The sequence below is a fragment of the Panulirus ornatus genome, chromosome 3, assembly GCF_036320965.1.
Source record: "Panulirus ornatus isolate Po-2019 chromosome 3, ASM3632096v1, whole genome shotgun sequence".
Lineage (NCBI taxonomy): Eukaryota > Metazoa > Arthropoda > Malacostraca > Decapoda > Palinuridae > Panulirus > Panulirus ornatus.
Window position 1 is genome coordinate 62,274,891 of NC_092226.1, and position 18,833 is coordinate 62,293,723.

The 18,833-nt window shown below is 42.2% G+C and overlaps 1 protein-coding gene across 2 annotated transcripts in view; it reads left to right on the forward strand.

The window, feature by feature from the left end:
• The window catches only part of LOC139762807 (uncharacterized), a 129,728-nt gene that overhangs the window by 14,762 nt on the left and 96,133 nt on the right, over positions 1 to 18,833 (forward strand). Inside the window, exon 2 of one of the 2 annotated variants that reach the window (XM_071687965.1) lies at positions 3,149 to 3,258. In XM_071687965.1, the coding sequence (XP_071544066.1) occupies positions 3,153 to 3,258 (106 nt within the window). In that variant the 5' untranslated portion in view covers positions 3,149 to 3,152. The remainder of the gene's footprint in view (positions 1 to 3,148; positions 3,259 to 18,833) is intronic. The other variant, XM_071687971.1, reaches the window with a different exon arrangement.

The following is an 18,833-nucleotide window of genomic DNA, read 5'->3' on the forward strand; positions in this document are numbered from 1 at the left end:
TGGATTACGTTTTGATTGATAGGCGTGCAAAAGAGAGACTTTTGGATGTTAATGTGCTGAGAGGGGCAACTGGAGGGATGTCTGAGCACTATATTGTGGAGGCAAAGGTGAAGATATTTAGAGGTTTTCAGAAAAGAAGAGAAAATGTTTAGAAGAGAGTGGTGAGAGTAAGTGAGCTTGGAAAGGAGACTTGTGTGAGGAAATACCAGGAGAGATTGAGTGTAGAATGGCAAAAGGTGTAAGCAAAAGACGTGAGGTGAGGAATGTGGGTGAGGAATGGGTTGTATTTATGGGAGCAGTGATGGCTTGCACAAAAGATGCATGTGGCATGAGAAAGGTGGTAGTTGGGCAGATTGGAAAGGGTAGTGAGTAGTGGGATGAAGAAGTAAGGTTGTTAGTGAAAGAGATAAGGGAGGCATTTGGATGATATTTGCAGGGAAGTAGTGCAAATGACTGGGAGATGTATAAAAGAAAGTGAAAGGAGGTCAAGAGATGAAAAAGAGGGCAAATGAGAGTTAAGGCAAGAGAGTATCATTAATTTTTAAGGGAGAATAAAAAATGTTTTGGAAGGAGATAAATAAAGTGCGTAAGACAAGAGAACAAATGGGAACATCGGTGAAGGGGCTGATGGGGAGGTAATAACAAGGAGTGATGAAGTGAGGAGGAGATGGAGTGAGTATTTTGAAGGTTTGTTAAATGTGTTTGACGACAGAGTGGCAGATATTGGGTGTTTTGGTCGAGGTGGTTGTGTGAAGTGATAGGGTCAGGGAGAATAATTTGGTGAACAGAGAAGAGGTAGTGAAAGCTTTGTGGAAAATGAAAGCCAGCAAGGTGGTGGCTTTGGATGGTATTGCAGTGGAAGTTATTAAAAAAGGGGGTGACTGTGTTGTTGACTGGTTCGTAAGGATATTCAATGTATGTATGGGTCATGGTGAGGTGCCTGAGGATTGGTAGAATGCATTGTACCATTGTACAAAAACAAAGGGGATAAAGGTAGGTGTTCAAACTACAAAGGCATTAGTTTGTTGAGTATTACTGGGAAAGTATTAATTGAGAGGATAAAGGCATATACAGAGCATCAGATTGGGTAAGTGCAGTGTGGTTTCAAAAGTGGTAGAGGGTGTGGGTCAAGTGTTTGCTTTGAAGAATGTATGCAAGAAATACTTGGAAAAACAAATGGATTTTTATGTAGCATTTATGGATCTGGAGAAGGCATATGATAGGGTTGATAGAGACGCTCTGTGGAAGGTTTTAAGAGTATATGGTGTGGGAGGTAAGCTGCTAGAAGCAGTGAAAAGGTTTCACCCAGGATGTGTACGAGTAGGATGAGAGGAGAGTGATTGGTTCCTAGTGAATGTCGGTTTGTGTGTTTGATATCCCCATGTTTGTTTAATTTGTTTATGGATGGGGTTGTTAGGGAGGTAAGTGCTAGAGTTTTGGAGAGAGGGGCAAGTATGCAGTCTGTTGTGGATGAGAGGGCCTGGGAAGTGAGTCAGTTGTTGTTGGCTGATAATACAGCTCTTGTGGCTGATTCGTGTGAGAAACTGCCGAGATTGGTCTGTTGTGGATGAGAGGGCCTGGGAAGTGAGTCAGTTGTTGTTGGCTGATAATACAGCTCTTGTGGCTGATTCGTGTGAGAAACTGCCGAGATTGGTGAATGAGCTTGGTAAACTGTGTGGAAGGAGAAAGTTTAGAGTAAATGTGAATAAGAGTAAGGTTATTAGGTTCAGTAGGGTTGAGGGACAGGTTAGTTGGGAGGTAAGTTTGAATGGAGAAAAATTGGAGGAAGTGAAGTGCTTTAGATATCTGGGAGTAGACTTAGCAGTGGATGGAACCATGGAAGTTGAAGTGAGTCACAGGGTGGGGGAGAGGGCGAAGGTTCTGGGAGTGATGAAGAATGTGTAGAAGGAGAGAACATTATCTTGGAGAGCAAAAATGGGTAAAGGATAAAGGAATAGTAGTTCCAACAATGTTATATGGTTATCAGGCATGTGCTATAGGTAGGGTTGTGCAGAGTAGGGTGGATGTGTTGGTAATGAAATATTTGAGGACAGTATGTGGTGCGAGGTTGTTTGATCAAGTAAGTAATGAAAGGGTAGGAGAGATGTGTAGTACTTTGTGGTTGAGAGAGCAGAAGAGTGTGTGTTGAAATGGTTTGGACATATGGAGAGACTGAGAGGAAAAATTTATAAAGAGGATATATGCGTCAGAGGTGGAAGGAACATGGGGAAGTGGGAGACCAAATTGGAGGTGGAAGGATGTAGTGAAAAACATTTTGAGCGATTGGGCCTGAACATACAGGAGGATGAAAGGCATGCAAGGAATAGCGTGGTTTCATTGCATTTCACATGACAGCTAGAGACTGAGTGTGAATGAATGTGGCCTTTTTTGTCCTTTCCTGGCACTACCTCATTGGAAAGGGGGAGGATGCTGTTTCCTGTGCGGCGGAGTAGCTACAGGAATGGATGAAGGCAAGTAAGTATGAATATGTACATATGTATTTATGTATATGTCCATGTATGTATATATTGATATGTATATGTATGTATATGTGAGTGTATGGGGTTTATGTATATATATTTGTATATGAGTGGTTGTGCCGTTCTTCATGTTTCCTGGCACAACCTCGCAAATGCGGGAAATGATTTAAGTATGATAATATTGATAGAATATATATAGATGGAGAGATAGATAGATGAATAAATAGATTGGTGTTCATTTTCTTTGGCTGCAAGTGTCAACACTGTGATGAATCTACTTTGATGAGGCTGTATCATTGTAAGTAGGTGGACAAGTGTATAGCATCATCAAGAATTGTCCTACCTCAGAGGATTCTGCCTACTCTTTCCACACTATATATTTCTGATTTCTTTTCCTATCACAAACAGCTACAAAATGGCCAGTGGTCTTTTGCTGTTTAAATCCCTATGCATTCCTTTGTGCTTCTTTGTGTCCTTTTACACAGAATCGAGCCTCGAAGCCACAGGAGCCCCATAAATGGGGTCCTGGGGTTACATGACTAAATAGCTGTATTAATGCTTTCGTGTAGAGTTGAGGAGATATGATATGGATATGAAATGATTACTTATTACTCATGCATATTCCCATCCTGTTATGTTTTGATAATCAAAGATTTTTTTCATTTAAGCAGGATGACAAGGAGTGAAAAAGTACAGTGCAGAAAATGCCGGAGATTACTCCTTTCAAAAGATGAATTTTGTATTCTCGATGCCCATGGCCAGGAGTATCATGATGCAGGTCAGTGCCCTGTTGAATTGCTTAGATTTTTTTGATTTTTATTATATTATTGATGTATATGTTTATTTCTTAATTCTGTTTATGATTAAACCTGGGCCACTTGCTATGTAAGAATCATGACCTTTCTAAAGGCTCCTACAGCCCAAAGTTGTGCTATTTCCAGTTGCACAAAAATGTACACTCCTTTGGGATGAGTTCTGTGATGAGACTGCATTCCAAGAGATACAGCCATGCCAAAAGTGATTTTTTACTCACAGTGCAAACTCGAGCAGGCAGAATCCGGTAACACCAGGATATATATATCTTTCTTCTTTCTTTCTTTTAAACTATTCGCCATTTCCCGCATTAGCGAGGTAGCGCTAAGAACAGAGGACTGGGCCTTTTTTGGAATATCCTCAACTGGCCCCCTCTGTTCCTTCTTTAAAAAAAAAAAACAACGAGAGGGGAGGATTTCCAGCCCCCCGCTCCCTCCCCTTTTAGTCGCCTTCTACGACACGCAGGGAATACGTGGGAAGTATTCTTAATCCCCTATCCCCAGGGATAGGATATATATATATATATATTATGTTATTATACTTGATTGCTGTTTCCCGCATCAGTGAGGTAGCACTAAGAAACAGACTAAGAATGACCCATCCACTCATATACACGTATATATACATAAACACCCATACATACACATATTCATACTTGCTTGTCTTCATCCATTCTCAGCGCTAACCCTCCCCACAGGAAACAGCATCGCTTACCCCTGCTTCAGTGAGGTAGTGCCAGGAAAACAGACAAAAAAGCCACATTCATTCACACTCAGTCTCTAGCTGTCTCATGTGTTATGCACAGAAACCACAGATCCCTATCCACATCCAGGCCCCATAGACCTTTCCATGGTTTGCCCCAGATGTTTCACATCCCCTGGTTCAGTCTATTGACAGCACATGGACCCCAGTATACTACATCATTCCAATTCACTGTATTCCTTGCACACCTCTCACACTCCAGCATGTTCAGGCCCAATCAATCAAAATCCCTTTCACTCCATCCTTCCATCTCCAATTTAATCTCCTGCTTTTCCTCGTTCCCCCCACCTCTGACACATTTATCCTCTTTGTCAGCCTTTTCTCACTCATTCTCTCCATATGCCTAGACCATTTCAACTCACCCTTTTCTTACCCACACACTTCTTAGTACCGCACATCTTTCTTACCCTTTCATTACTTAATCAAACCACATCACACCACATATTGTCCTCAAACATTTAATTTCCAACACATTCACCCTCCACCGTACAACCCTGTCTTTAGCCCATATCTTGCGACCATATGATATTGTTGGAACTACTATACCTTCAAACACCCATTTTTGTTCTCTAAGATAATGTTCACTCCTTCAATACATTCTTTATCCCTCCCAGAACCTTCGCCCCCTCACCCACCCTGTGACTCGCTTCCGCTTCCATAGTTTCATTCGCAGCTAAATCCACTCCCAGATGTCTGAAACACTTCGCTTCCTCCAATTTTTCTCCGTTCAAACTCTCATCCCAGTTAACTTGTCCCTTAACCCTACTGAACCTAATTGCCTTGCTCTTATTCACCTTTACTCTTAACTTTCTCCTTCCACACACTTCTAGACTCGTTCATCAACCTCTGCAGTTTCTCACTCAAATCAACCACAAGTGCTGTATCATCAGCAAACAACAACTGTCTCATACTTACCCCCTCTCTCCAAAAATCTTGCATTTTCCTCCCTAATCACCCCATCCCTAATCAAATTAACCAAACATGTGGACATCACATGCTCCTGCAGCAGACAGACCTTTAATGTGAACCCTTCACTCTCCTCTCTTCCTACTCTTACGCATGCCTTACACCCTTGATGAATACTTCTCACTGCTTTCAGCAGCTTACCTCTCACACCATATACTCTAAAGAACTCCCACAAAGTATCTCTATCAACTCTGTTATATGCCCTCTCCAGATCCATGAATGTTACATACAAATCCATCAGTTTTTCTAAGTATTTCTCACACACATTCTTCAAAGTAATCACCAACTCCACACATCCTCTACCACTTTTGAAGCCACACTGCTCCTCCCTAATCTGATGTTTTCCAGGAATACTTATCAAACTTGTGCCTCTGTAATTTGAGCACTCACCTTTATACCCTTTGCCTTTGGACAGTAGCACTTTACATGCATTCTGCTGGTCATCAAGAAATTCACCATTATCCATACATTAATTATCCTTACCAACTAATGAACAACACAGTCACTCCCTTTGTTAATAAATTCAACTGTAATACCATCCAAACCCACCGCCTTGCCAGATTTCATCTTCTGTAAGGCTTTCACTACCTCTTCCCTCTTCACCAAACCACTCTCCCTGACTTTCTCACTTCACACACCACCCCAACCAAAACACCCTATATCTGCCAGTCTATCATCAGACACATTCATCATACCATCAACATACTCACTGCATCTTCTCACTTCATCACTCCCTGTTGTCACTTCCCTCTTTCCCCCTTCATCAGTGTTCCCATTTGTTCCCTTGTCTTACACACATTATTTACCTCATTCTAAAAATCTTTATAGTCTCCTTAAAGTTTAGTGATACTCGCTCACCCCAAATCTCATTTGCCTTCTTTTTCAACTCTTGCACCTTTTTCTTCACCTCCTGCTGCTTTGTTTTATACATCTCCCAGTCATTTGCTCTACTTCCCTGCAAAAATCATCCTAACGCCTCTCTTTTCTCTTTCACTAACAACCTTATTTCGCCTCTCTTTTCTCTTTCATTAACAACCTTATTTTTTCATCCTGCCACTCGCTACCCTTTCTTATCTACCCACCTCTCACCTTTCTCATGCTGCATGCATCTATTCACATGCCATCACTGCTTCCCTCAATATATCCCAATTCTCACCCACTTCCCTCACGTGAAAGCTTTGTGGAAGATAAAATCCGGCAGGGCAGCAGGCTTGGATGGTAATACAGTAGAATTTATTAAGAAAGGGAGTAACTGTGTTGTTGACTGGTTGGTAAAGATACTCAGAGTATGTATGGATCATGGTGAAGTGCCTGGGATTGGTAGAATGATTGCATAGTGCCATTGTATAAAGGCAGAGAGGATAAAAGTAAGTGTTCAAACTACAGAAGCATAAGTTTGTTGAGTATTACTGGAAAATTGAATTGGAGGGTATTGCTTGAGAGGGTGAAGGCATGTACAGAGCACCAGATAGGGGAGGACCAATGTGATTTCAGAAGTAGAGGATGTGTGTATCAGGTGTTTGCTTTGAAGAATGTGTGTGAGAAATACTTAGAAAAACAAATGGATTTGTGTGTAGCATTTATGAATCTGGAGAAGGCATATGACTGGGCACCACAGGCCCAGTAGATAGTGTAGGTTATATTTTTCTCAACCCCCTAGCCATTATGATCACTACAATCAGTGAGTGATGCAGCACTCTGCTAAGCTATACGATGTTAGACTGCCATTTTGGGTTCAAGTGTAGTAGTCTATTGTAACTTTTCCTATAGAATTAACCACCTATATAGTATATTTTGTATCGTGTTTGTGGAAGGTCCTAAGAGTATATGGTGTAGGAGGGAAGCTGCTAGAAGCTGTGAAAACTTTTTACCATGGAGGTAAGGCATGTGTACAAGTAGGAAGAGAGGAGAGTGGTTGGTTCTCAGTGAAGGTCGGTCTGCAGCAGGGGTGTGTAATGTCCCCATGGTTGTTTAATTTGTTTATGGATGTGGTGGTTATGGATGTAAATGCAAGAGCTTTTGAGAGAGGGGCAAATATGCAGTCACCTGGGGATGAGAGGGACTGGGAAGTGAGTCAGCTGTTGTTTGTCGATGATACAGCTCTGATTTGAGTAAGAAACTGCAGAAGTTGGTGACTGAGTTTGGGAAAGTGTGTGAAAGGAGAAAGTTGAGAGTTAATGGGAATAAGAGCAAGGTTATTGGGTTCAGTAGGGTTGAGGGACAAGTAAATTGGGATTAAGTTTGATTGGAGAAAAATTGGAGGAAGTGAAGTGTTTTAGATATCTGGGAGTGGATTTAGCAGCGGATGGAACCATGGAAGTGGAAGTGAGTCATAGGGTGGGGGAAGGGATGAAGGTTCTGGGAGCAATTAAGAATGTGTGGAAGGAGAGAACATTATCTCGGAGACCAAAAATGGGTATGTTTAAAGGAATAGTAGTTCCAACAATGTTATATGGTTGTGAGGCATGGGCTATAGATAGGGTTGTACAGAGGTGGGTGGATATGTTGGAAATGAAATGTTTGAGGACAGTAGGTGATGTAAGGTGATTTGATCAGAGATGTGTGGTAATTAAAGGAATGTGGTTGAGAGACCAGAAGAGGGTGTGTCGAAAGGGTTTGGACACATTGAGAGAATGAGTGAGGATAGTCATAGGGTGGGGGAGGAGGCGAAGGTTCTGGGAGGGATTAAGAATGTGTGGAAGAAGAGAACATTATCTTGGAGGTTAAAAATGGGTATGTTTAAAGGAATAGTAGTTCCAACAATGTTATATGGTTGTGAGGCATGGGCTATAGATAGGGTTGTATACAGGTGAGTGGATATGTTGGAAATTAAATGTTTGAGGACAATAGGTGAAGTAAGGTGATTTGATCAGAGATGTGTGGTAATTCAACTAATGTTGTTGAGAGACCAGAAGAGGGTGTGTTGAAAGGGTTTGGACACATGGAGAGAATGAGTGAGGAAAGATTGACGAAGAGGATATATATGTCAGAGATGGAGGGAAGAAGAAGTGGTAGACCATATTGGAAGTAGAAGGATGGAGTGAAAAAGATTTTGAGCGATTGGGGCCTGAACATACAGGATGGTGAGGCGTGCAAGGAATAGAGTGAATTGGAACGATGTGGTATACCAGGGTTGATGAACTGTCAATGGATTGAACCAGGGCATGTGAAGCACCTGAGGTAAACCATGGAAAGATTTGTGGGGCCTGGATGTGGAAAGGGAGCTGTGGTTTTGGTGCATTATACATGACAGGTAGAGTGTGAATGAGTGTGGCCTTTGTTGTCTTTTCCTAGCACTACCTCATGCACGTGCGGGAGGAATGGGTTGTCATTTCATGTGTGGCGGGGTGGCGACGGTAAAGAATACTTCCCACGCATTTCTCACGTGTCGTAGAAGGCGACTAGGACGGGAGCGGGGAGCTGGAAACCCTCCCCTCCTTGTTTTAACTTTCTAAAAGGGGAAACAGAAGGAGTAACACGGAGAGTGCTCATCCTCCTCAAAGGCTCAGATTGGGGTGTCTAAATGTGTGTGGATGTAACTAAGATGAGAAAAAGAGATAGGTAGTATGTTTGACGAAAAGAACTGGATGTTTTGGCTCTGAGTGAAACGAAGCTGAAGAGTAAAAGGGAAGAGTGGTTTGGGAATGTCTTGGGAGTAAAGTCAGGGGTTAGTGAGAGGACAAGAGCAGAGGAAGGAGTAGCACTACTCCTGAAACAGAAGTGGTGGGAGTATGTGATAGAGTGAAAGAAAGTAAACTCTAGATTGATATGGGTAAAACTGAAAGTGGATGGAGAGAGATGGGTGATTATTGGTGCATATGCACCTGGGCATGAAAAGAAAGATCATGAGAGGCAAGTGTTTTGGGAGCAGCTGAGAGAGTGTGTTAGTGGTTTTGATGCACGAGACCGGGTTATAGTGATGGGTGATTTGAATGCAAAGGTGAGTAATGTGGCAGTTGAGGGTGTACATGGAGTATTCAGTGTTGTAAATGGAAATGGTGAAGAGCTTGTAGATTTATGTCCTGAAAAAGGTCTGGTGATTGGGAATACCTGGTTTAAAAAGTGAGATATACATAAGTATACGTATGTAAGTAGGAGAGATGGCCAGAGAGCATTATTGGATTACATGTTAATTGATATGCGCATCAAAGAGAGACTTTTAGATGTTAATGTGCTGAGAGGTGCAACTGGAGGGATGTCTGATCATTATCTTCTGGAGGCAAAGGTGAAGATTTGTATGGGTTTTCAGAAAAGAAGAGAGAATGGTGGGGTGAAGAGAGTGGTGAGAGTAAGTGAGCTTGGAAAGGAGACATGTGTGAGGAAGTACCAGGAGAGACTGAGTACAGAATGGAAAAAGGTGAGAACAAAGGAGGTAAAGGGAGTGGGGGAGGAATGGGATGTATTTAGGGAAGCATTGATGGCTTGCGAAAAAAGATGCTTGTAGCATGAGAAGCGTGGGAGGTGGGTTGATTAGAAAGGGCAGTGAGTGGTGGAATGAAGAAGAAAGATTATTAGTGAAAGAGAAGAGAGAGGCATTTGGACTATTTTTGCAGGGAAAAAATGCAAATGAGTGGGAGACGTATAAAAGGAAGAGGCAGGACGTCAAGAGAAAGGTGCAAGAGGTGAAAAAGAGGGCAAATGAGTGTTGGGTTGAGAGAGTATCATTAAATTTTAGGGAGAATAAAAAGATATTTTGGAAGGAGGTATATAAAGTGCGTAAGACAAGGGAACAAATGGGAATTTCAGTGAAGGGGCAAATGGGGAGGTGATAACAAGTAGTGGTGATATGAGAAGGAGATGGAGTGAGTGTTTTGAAGGTTTGTTGAATGTGTTTGATGATAGAGTGGCATATATAGGGTGTTTTAGTCGAGGTAGTGTGCAAAGTGAGAGGGTTAGGGAAAATGATTTGGTAAACAGAGAAGAGGTAGTAAAAGCTTTGCGGAAGATGAAAGCCGGCAAGGCAGCAGGTTTGGATGGTATTGCAGTGGAATTTGTTAAAAAAGGGGGTGACTTTATTGTTGACTGGTTGGTAAGGTTATTCAATGTATGTATGACTCATGGTGAGGTGCCTGAGGATTGGCAGAATGCTTGCATAGTGCCATTGCACAAAGGCAAAGGGGATAGGAGTGAGTGCTCAAATTACAGAGGTATAAGTTTGTTGAGTATTCCTGGTAAATTATATGGGAGGGTATTGATTGTGAGGGTGAAGGCATGTACAGAGCATCAGATTGAGGAAGAGCAGTGCGGTTTCAGAAGTGGGAGAGGATGTGTGGATCAGGTGTTTGCTTTGAAGAATATATGCGAGAAGTACTTAGAAAAGCAAATAGATTTGTATGTAGCATTTATGGATCTGGAGAAGGCATATGATAGAGTTGATAGAGATGCTCTGTGGAAGGTATTAAGAATATATGGTTTGGGAGGCAAGTTGTTAGACACAGTGAAATTTTATATCGAGGATGTAAAGCATGTGTACATGTAGGAAGAGAGGAAAGTGATTGGTTCTCAGTGAATGTAGGTTTGCGGCAGGGGTGTGTGATGTCTCCATGGTCGTTTAATTTGTTTATGGATAGGGTTGTTAGGGAGGTGAATGCAAGAGTTTTGGAAAGAGGGTCAAGTACGAAGTCTGTTGTGTATGAGAGAGCTTGGGAAGTGAGTCAGTTGTTGTTCGCTGATGATACAGCGCTGGTGGCTGATTCATGTGAGAAACTGCAGAAGCTGGTGACTGAGTTTGGTAAAATGTGTAAAAGAAGAAAGTTAAGAGTAAATGTGAATAAGAGCAAGGTTATTAGGTACAGTAGGGTTGAGGGTCAAGTCAATTGGGAGGTAAGTTTGAATGGAGAAAAACTGGAGGAAGTAAAGTGTTTTAGATATGTGGGAGTGGATCTGGCAGCAGATGGGACCATGGAAGCGGAAGTGAATCAAAGGGTGGGGGAGGGGGCGAAAATTCTGGGAGCCTTGAAGAATGTTTGGAAGTCGAGAACATTATCTCAGAAAGCAAAAATGGGTATGTTTCAAGGAATAGTGGTTCCAACAACTTTGTATGGTTGCGAGGCGTGGGCTATGGATAGAGGTGTGCGCAGGAGGGTGGATGTGCTGGAAATGAGATGTTTGAGGACAATATGTGGTGTGAGGTGGTTTGATCGAGTAAGTAATGTAAGGGTAAGAGAGATGCGTGGAAATAAAAAGAGTGTGGTTGAGAGAGCAGAAGAGGGTGTTTTGAAATGGTTTGGTCACATGGAGAGAATGAGTGAGGAAAGATTGACCAAGAGGATATATGTGTCGGAGGTGGAGGGAACGAGGAGAAGTGGGAGACCAAATTGGAGGTGGAAAGATGGAGTGAAAAAGATTTTGAGTGATCGGGGCCTGAACATACAGGAGGGTGAAAGGCGTGCAAGGAATAGAGTGAATTGGAACGATGTGGTATACCGGGGTCGACGTGCTGTCAATGGATTGAACCAGGGCATGTGAAGCATCTGGGGTAAACCATGGAAAGTTGTGTGGGGCCTGGGTGTGGTAAGGAAGCTGTGGTTTCGGTGCATTATTACATGACAGCTAGAGACTGAGTGTGAACGAATGAGGCCTTTGGTGTCTTTTCCTAGTGCTACCTCGCACACATGAGGGGGGAGGGGGTTGTTATTCCATGTGTGGCGAGGTGGCGATGGGAACAAATAAAGGCAGACAATATGAATTATTTACATGTGTATATATGTATATGTCTGTGTGTGTGTATATATGTGTACATTGAGATGTATAATTATGTATGTTTGCGTGTGTGGACATGTATGTATATACATGTGTATGTGGGCGGGTTGGGCCATTCATTCATCTGTTTCCTTGCACTACCTCGCTAACGCGGGAGACAGCGACAAAGCAAAATATAATATAAATGATAAATATATATGATATATATATATATATATATATATATATATATATATATATATATATATATATATATATATATATATTTTTATTTTTCTATTTTTTATTTTTTTTGTTTTGTCTCCCGCGTTTGCGAGGTAGCGCAAGGAAACAGACGAAAGAAATGGCCCAACCCACCCCCATACACATGCCTTGATTCAATCCACTGACAGCACGTCAACCTCGGTATACCACATCGCTCCAATTCACTCTATTCTTTGCCCTCCTTTCACCCTCCTGCATGTTCAGGCCCCGATCACACAAAATCTTTTTCACTCCATCTTTCCACCTCCAATTTGGTCTCCCTCTTCTCCTCGTTCCCTCCACCTCCGACACATATATCCTCTTGGTCAATCTTTCCTCACTCATTCTCTCCATGTGACCAAACCATTTCAAAACACCCTCTTCTGCTCTCTCAACCATGCTCTTTTTATTTCCACACATCTCTCTTACCCTTACGTTACTTACTCGATCAAACCACCTCACACCACACATTGTGTTCAAGCATCTCATTTCCAGCACATCCATCCTCCTGCACACAACTCTATCCATAGTCCACGCCTCGCAACCATACAACATTGTTGGAACCACTATTCCTTCAAACATACCCATTTTTGCTTTCCGAGATAATGTTCTCGACTTCCACACATTCTTCAAGGCTCCCAGAATTTTCGCCCCCTCCCCCACCCTATGATCCACTTCCGCTTCCATGGTTCCATCCGCTGCCAGATCCACTCCCAGATATCTAAAACACTTTACTTCCTCCAGTTTTTCTCCGTTCAAACTTACCTCCCAATTGACTTGACCCTCAACCCTACTGTACCTAATTACCTTGCTCGTATTCACATTTACTCTGAACTTTCTTCTTTCACACACTTTACCAAACTCAGTCACCAGCTTCTGCAGTTTCTCACATGAATCAGCCACCAGCGCTGTATCATCAGCGAACAACAACTGACTCACTTCCCAAGCTCTCTCATCCCCAACAGACTTCATACTTGCCCCTCTTTCCAAAACTCTTGCATTCACCTCCCTAACAACCCCATCCATAAACAAATTAAACAACCATGGAGACATCACACACCCCTGCCGCAAACCTACATTCACTGAGAACCAGTCACTTTCCTCTCTTCCTACACGTACAAATGCCTTACATCCTCGATAAAAACTTTTCACTGCTTCTAACAACTTGCCTCCCACACCATATATTCTTAATACCTTCCACAGAGCATCTCTATCAACTCTATCATATGCCTTCTCCAGATCCATAAATGCTACATACAAATCCATTTGCTTTTCTAAGTATTTCTCACATACATTCTTCAAAGCAAACACCTAATCCACACATCCTCTACCACTTCTGAAACCACACTGCTCTTCCTCAATCTGATGCTCTGTACATGCCTTCACCCTCTCAATCAATACCCTCCCATATAATTTACCAGGAATACTCAACAAACTTATACCTCTGTAATTTGAGCACTCACTCTTATCCCCTTTGCCTTTGTACAATGGCACTATGCACGCATTCCGCCAATCCTCAGGCACCTCACCATGAGTCATACATACATATATATATATATATATATATATATATATATATATATATATATATATATATATATATATATATATATTTTTTTTTTTTTTTTTTCTTTGTCGCTGTCTCCCGCGTTTGCGAGGTAGCGCAAGGAAACAGACGAAAGAAATGGCCCAACCCACCCCCCCATACACATGTACATACACACGTCCACACACGCAAATATACATACCTACACAGCTTTCCATGGTTTACCCCAGACGCTTCACATGCCTTGATTCAATCCACTGACAGCACGTCAACCCCTGTATACCACATCGCTCCAATTCACTCTATTCCTTGCCCTCCTTTCACCCTCCTGCATGTTCAGGCCCCGATCACACAAAATCTTTTTCACTCCATCTTTCCACCTCCAATTTGGTCTCCCTCTTCTCCTCGTTCCCTCCACCTCCGACACATATATCCTCTTGGTCAATCTTTCCTCACTCATTCTCTCCATGTGCCCAAACCATTTCAAAACACCCTCTTCTGCTCTCTCAACCACGCTCTTTTTATTTCCACACATCTCTCTTACCCTTACGTTACTTACTCGATCAAACCACCTCACACCACACATTTTCCTCAAACATCTCATTTCCAGCACATCCATCCTCCTGCGCACATCTCTATCCATAGCCCACGCCTCGCAACCATACAACATTGTTGGAACCACTATTCCTTCAAACATACCCACTTTTGCTTTCCGAGATAATGTTCTCGACTTCCACACATTTTTCAAGGCTCCCAAAATTTTCGCCCCCTCCCCCACCCTATGATCCACTTCCGCTTCCATGGTTCCATCCGCTGACAGATCCACTCCCAGATATCTAAAACACTTTACTTCCTCCAGTTTTTCTCCATTCAAACTCACCTCCCAATTAACTTGACCCTCACCCCTACTGTACCTAATAACCTTGCTCTTATTCACATTTACTCTTAACTTTCTTCTTCCACACACTTTACCAAACTCAGTCACCAGCTTCTGCAGTTTCTCACATGAATCAGCCACCAGCGCTGTATCATCAGCGAACAACAACTGACTCACTTCCCAAGCTCTCTCATCCCCAACAGACTTCATACTTGCCCCTCTTTCCAGGACTCTTGCATTTACCTCCCTGACAACCCCATCCATAAACAAATTAAACAACCATGGAGACATCGCACACCCCTGCCGCAAACCTACATTCACTGAGAACCAATCACTTTCCTCTCTTCCTACACGTACACATGCCTTACATCCTCGATAAAAAGTTTTCACTGCTTCTAACAACTTTCCTCCCACACCATATATTCTTAATACCTTCCACAGAGCATCTCTATCAACTCTATCATATGCCTTCTCCAGATCCATAAATGCTACATACAAATCCATTTGCTTTTCTAAGTATTTCTCACATACATTCTTCAAAGCAAACACCTGATCCACACATCCTCTACCACTTCTGAAACCGCACTGCTCTTCCCCAATCTGATGCTCTGTACATACCTTCACCCTCTCAATCAATACCCTCCCATATAATTTACCAGGAATACTCAACAAACTTATACCTCTGTAATTTGAGCACTCACTCTTATCCCCTTTGCCTTTGTACAATGGCACTATGCACGCATTCCGCCAATCCTCAGGCACCTCACCATGAGTCATACATACATTAAATAACCTTACCAACCAGTCAACAATACAGTCACCCCCTTTTTTAATAAATTCCACTGCAATACCCTCCAAACCTGCTGCCTTATATATTTATATGTATATATATATATTTTTTTTTCTTTCTTTTAAACTATTCGCCATTTCCCGCGTTAGCGAGGTAGCGTTTAGAACAGAGGACTGGGCCTTTTTTGGAATATCCTCACCTGGCCCCCTCTGTTCCGTCTTTTAGAAAATTAAAAAAAAACGAGAGGGGAGGATTTCCAGCCCCCCGCTCCCTCACCTTTTAGTCGCCTTTTACGACGCGCAGGGAATACGTGGGAAGTATTCTTAATCCCCTATCCCCAGGGATAATATATATATATATATATATATATATATATATATATATTTTTTTTTTTTTTTTTTCATACTATTCGCCGTTTCCCGCAATAGCGAGGTAGCGTTAAGAACAGAGGATTGGGCCTTTTTTGGAATATCCTCACCTGGCCCCCTCTGTTCCTTCTTTTGGAAAATTAAAAAAAAAAAGGAGAGGGGAGGATTTCCAGCCCCCCGCTCCCTCCCCTTTTAGTCGCCTTCTACGACACGCAGGGAATACGTGGGAAGTATTCTTAATCCCCTATCCCCAGGGATAATATATATATATATATTTTTTTTTTTTTCTTTCTTTTATACTATTCGCCATTTCCCACATTAGCAAGGTAGCGTTAAGAACAGAGGACTGGGCCTTTGAGGGAATATCGTCACATAGCCCCCTTCTCTGTTCCTTGTTTTGGAAAAAAAAAAAAAAAGAGGGGAGGATTTCCAGCCCCCCGCTCCCTTCCCTTTTAGTCGCCTTCAACGACACGCAGGGAATACGTGGGAAGAATTCTTTCTCCCCTATCCCCAGGGATATATATATTATATATATATATATATATATATATATATATATATATATATATATATATATATATATATTCTTTTCATACTGTTTGTTAGTGAGTGAGTGGTGGGATGAAGAGTAAGATTATTAGTGAAAGAGAAGAGAGGCATTTGGACCATTTTTGCAGGGGAATAATGCAAATGAGTGGGAGACTATAAAAGAAAGAGGCAGGAGGTCAAGAGAAAGGTGCAAGAGGTGAAAAAGAGGGCAAATGATAGATCGGGTGAGAGAGTATCATTAAATTTTAGGGAAAATAAAAAGATGTTTTGGAAGTAGGTAAATAAAGTGCATAAGACAAGGGAACAAATGGGAACTTCAGTGAAGGGGGGTAATGGGGAGGTGATAACAAGTAGTGGTTATGTGAGAAGGAGATGGAGTGAGTATTTTGAAGGTTTGTTGAATGTGTTTCATGATATGAGTATTTTGAAAGTTTGTTGAATGTGTTTCATGATAGAGTGGCAGATACAGGGTGTTTTGGTCGAGGTGGTGTGCAAAGTGAGAGGGTTAGGGAAAATGATGTGGCAAACAGAGAAGAGGTAGTAAAAGCATTGCGGAAGATGAAAGCCGACAAGGCAGAGCGTTTGGATGGTATTGCAGTGGAATTTATTAAAAAAGGGGGTGACTGTATTGTTGGCTGGTTGGAAATGTTATTTAATGTATATATGACTCATGGTGAGGTGCCTGAGGATTGGCGGAATGCTTGCATAGTGCCATTGTACAAAGGCAAAGGGGATAAGAGTGAGTGCTCAAATTACAGAGGTATAAGTTTGTTGAGTATTCCAGGTAAATTCTATCGGAGGGTATTGATTGAGAGGGTAAAGGCATGTACAGAGCATCAGATTGGGGAAGAGCAGTGTGGTTACAGAAGTGGTAGAGGATGTGTTGATCAGGTGTTTGCTTTGAAGAATGTATGTGAGAAATAATTAGAAAAGCAAATGGTTTTGTATGTAGCATTTATGGATCTGGAGAAGGCATATGATAGAGTTGATAGAGATGCTCTGTGGAAGGTACTAAGAATATATGGAGTGGGAGGCAAGTTGTTAGACGCAGTGAAAAGTTTTTATCGAGGATGTAAGGCATGTGTAAGTGTAGGAAGAGAGGAAAGTTATTGGTTCTCAGTAAATGTAGGTTTGTGGCAGGGGTGTGTGATGTCTCCATGGCTGTTTAATTTGTTTATGGATGGGGTTGTTAGGGAGGTGAATGGAAGAGTTTTGGAAAGAGGGGCAAGTATGCAGTCTGTTGTGGATGAGAGAGCTTGGGAAGTGAGTCAGTTGTTGTTCGCTGATGATACATCGCTGGTGGCTGATTCATGTGAGAAACTGCAGAAGCTGGTGACTGAGTTTGGTAAAGTGTGTGAAAGAAGAAAGTTGAGAGTAAATGTGAATAAGAGCAAGGTTATTAGGTACAGTAGGGTTGAGGGTCAAGTCAATTGGGAGGTAAGTTTGAATGGAGAAAAACTGGAGGAAGTGAAGTGTTTTAGATATCTGGGAGTGCATCTGGCTGCGGATGGAACCATGGAAGCGGAAGTGAATCATAGGGTGGGGGAGGGGGCGAAAATTCGGGAGCCTTGAAGAATATGTGGAAGTCGAGAACATTGTCTTGGAAAGCAAAAATGGGTATGTTTGAAGGAAAAGTGGTTCCACCAATGTTCTATGGTTGCGAGGCGTGGGCTATGGATAGAGTTGTGCGCAGGAGGGTGGATGTGTTGGAAATGAGATGTTTGAGGACAATATGTGGTGTGAGGTGGTTTGATCAAGTGAGTAATAATAGGGTAAGAGAGATGTGTGGTAACAAAAAGAGTGTGGTTGAGAGAGCAGAAGAGGGTGTTTTGAAATGGTTTGGTCACATGGAGAGAATGAGTGAGGAAAGACTGACCAAGAGGATATATGTGTCGGAGGTGGAGGGAACGAGGAGAAGTGGGAGAATAAATTGGAGGTGGAAAGATGGAGTGAAAAAGGTTTTGAGTGATTGGGGCCTGAACATACAGGAGGGTGAAAGGCGTGCAAGGAATAGAGTGAATTTGAATCGTGTGGTATACCGGGTCGACGTGCTGTCAATGGATTGAACCAGGGCATGAGAAGCGTCTGGGGTAAACCATGAAAAGTTGTGTGGGGCCTGGATTTGGAAAGGGAGCTGTGGTTTCGGTGCATTATTACATGACCGCTAGAGACTGAGTGTGAACGAATGGGGTCTTTGTTGTCTTTCCTAGTGCTACCTCGCACACATGAGGGGGGGAGGAGGTTGTTATTCCATGTGTGGCAAGGTGGCGATGGGAATGAATAAAGGCAGACAGTATGAATTATATACATGTGTATATATATATATACATGTGTGTGTGTCTATATATATGTATACATTGAGATGTATAGGTATGTATATTTGCGTGTGTGGACGTGTATGTATATACATGTGTATGTGGGTGGATTGGGCCATTCATTCATATGTTTCCTTGCGCTACCTCACTAACGCGGGAGACAGCGACAAAGCAAAATAGATAAATATAAATATGAATAAATATATATATATTTTTTTTTTCTTTTTGCTTTGTCGCTGTCTCCCGCATTTGTGAGGTAGCGCAAGGAAACAGATGAAAGAAATGGCCCAACCCACCCCCATACACATGTATATACATACACGTCCACACACGCAAATATACATACTTACACAGCTTTCCATGGTTTACCCCAGACGCTTCACATGCCCTGATTCAATCCACTGACAGCACGTCAACCCCTG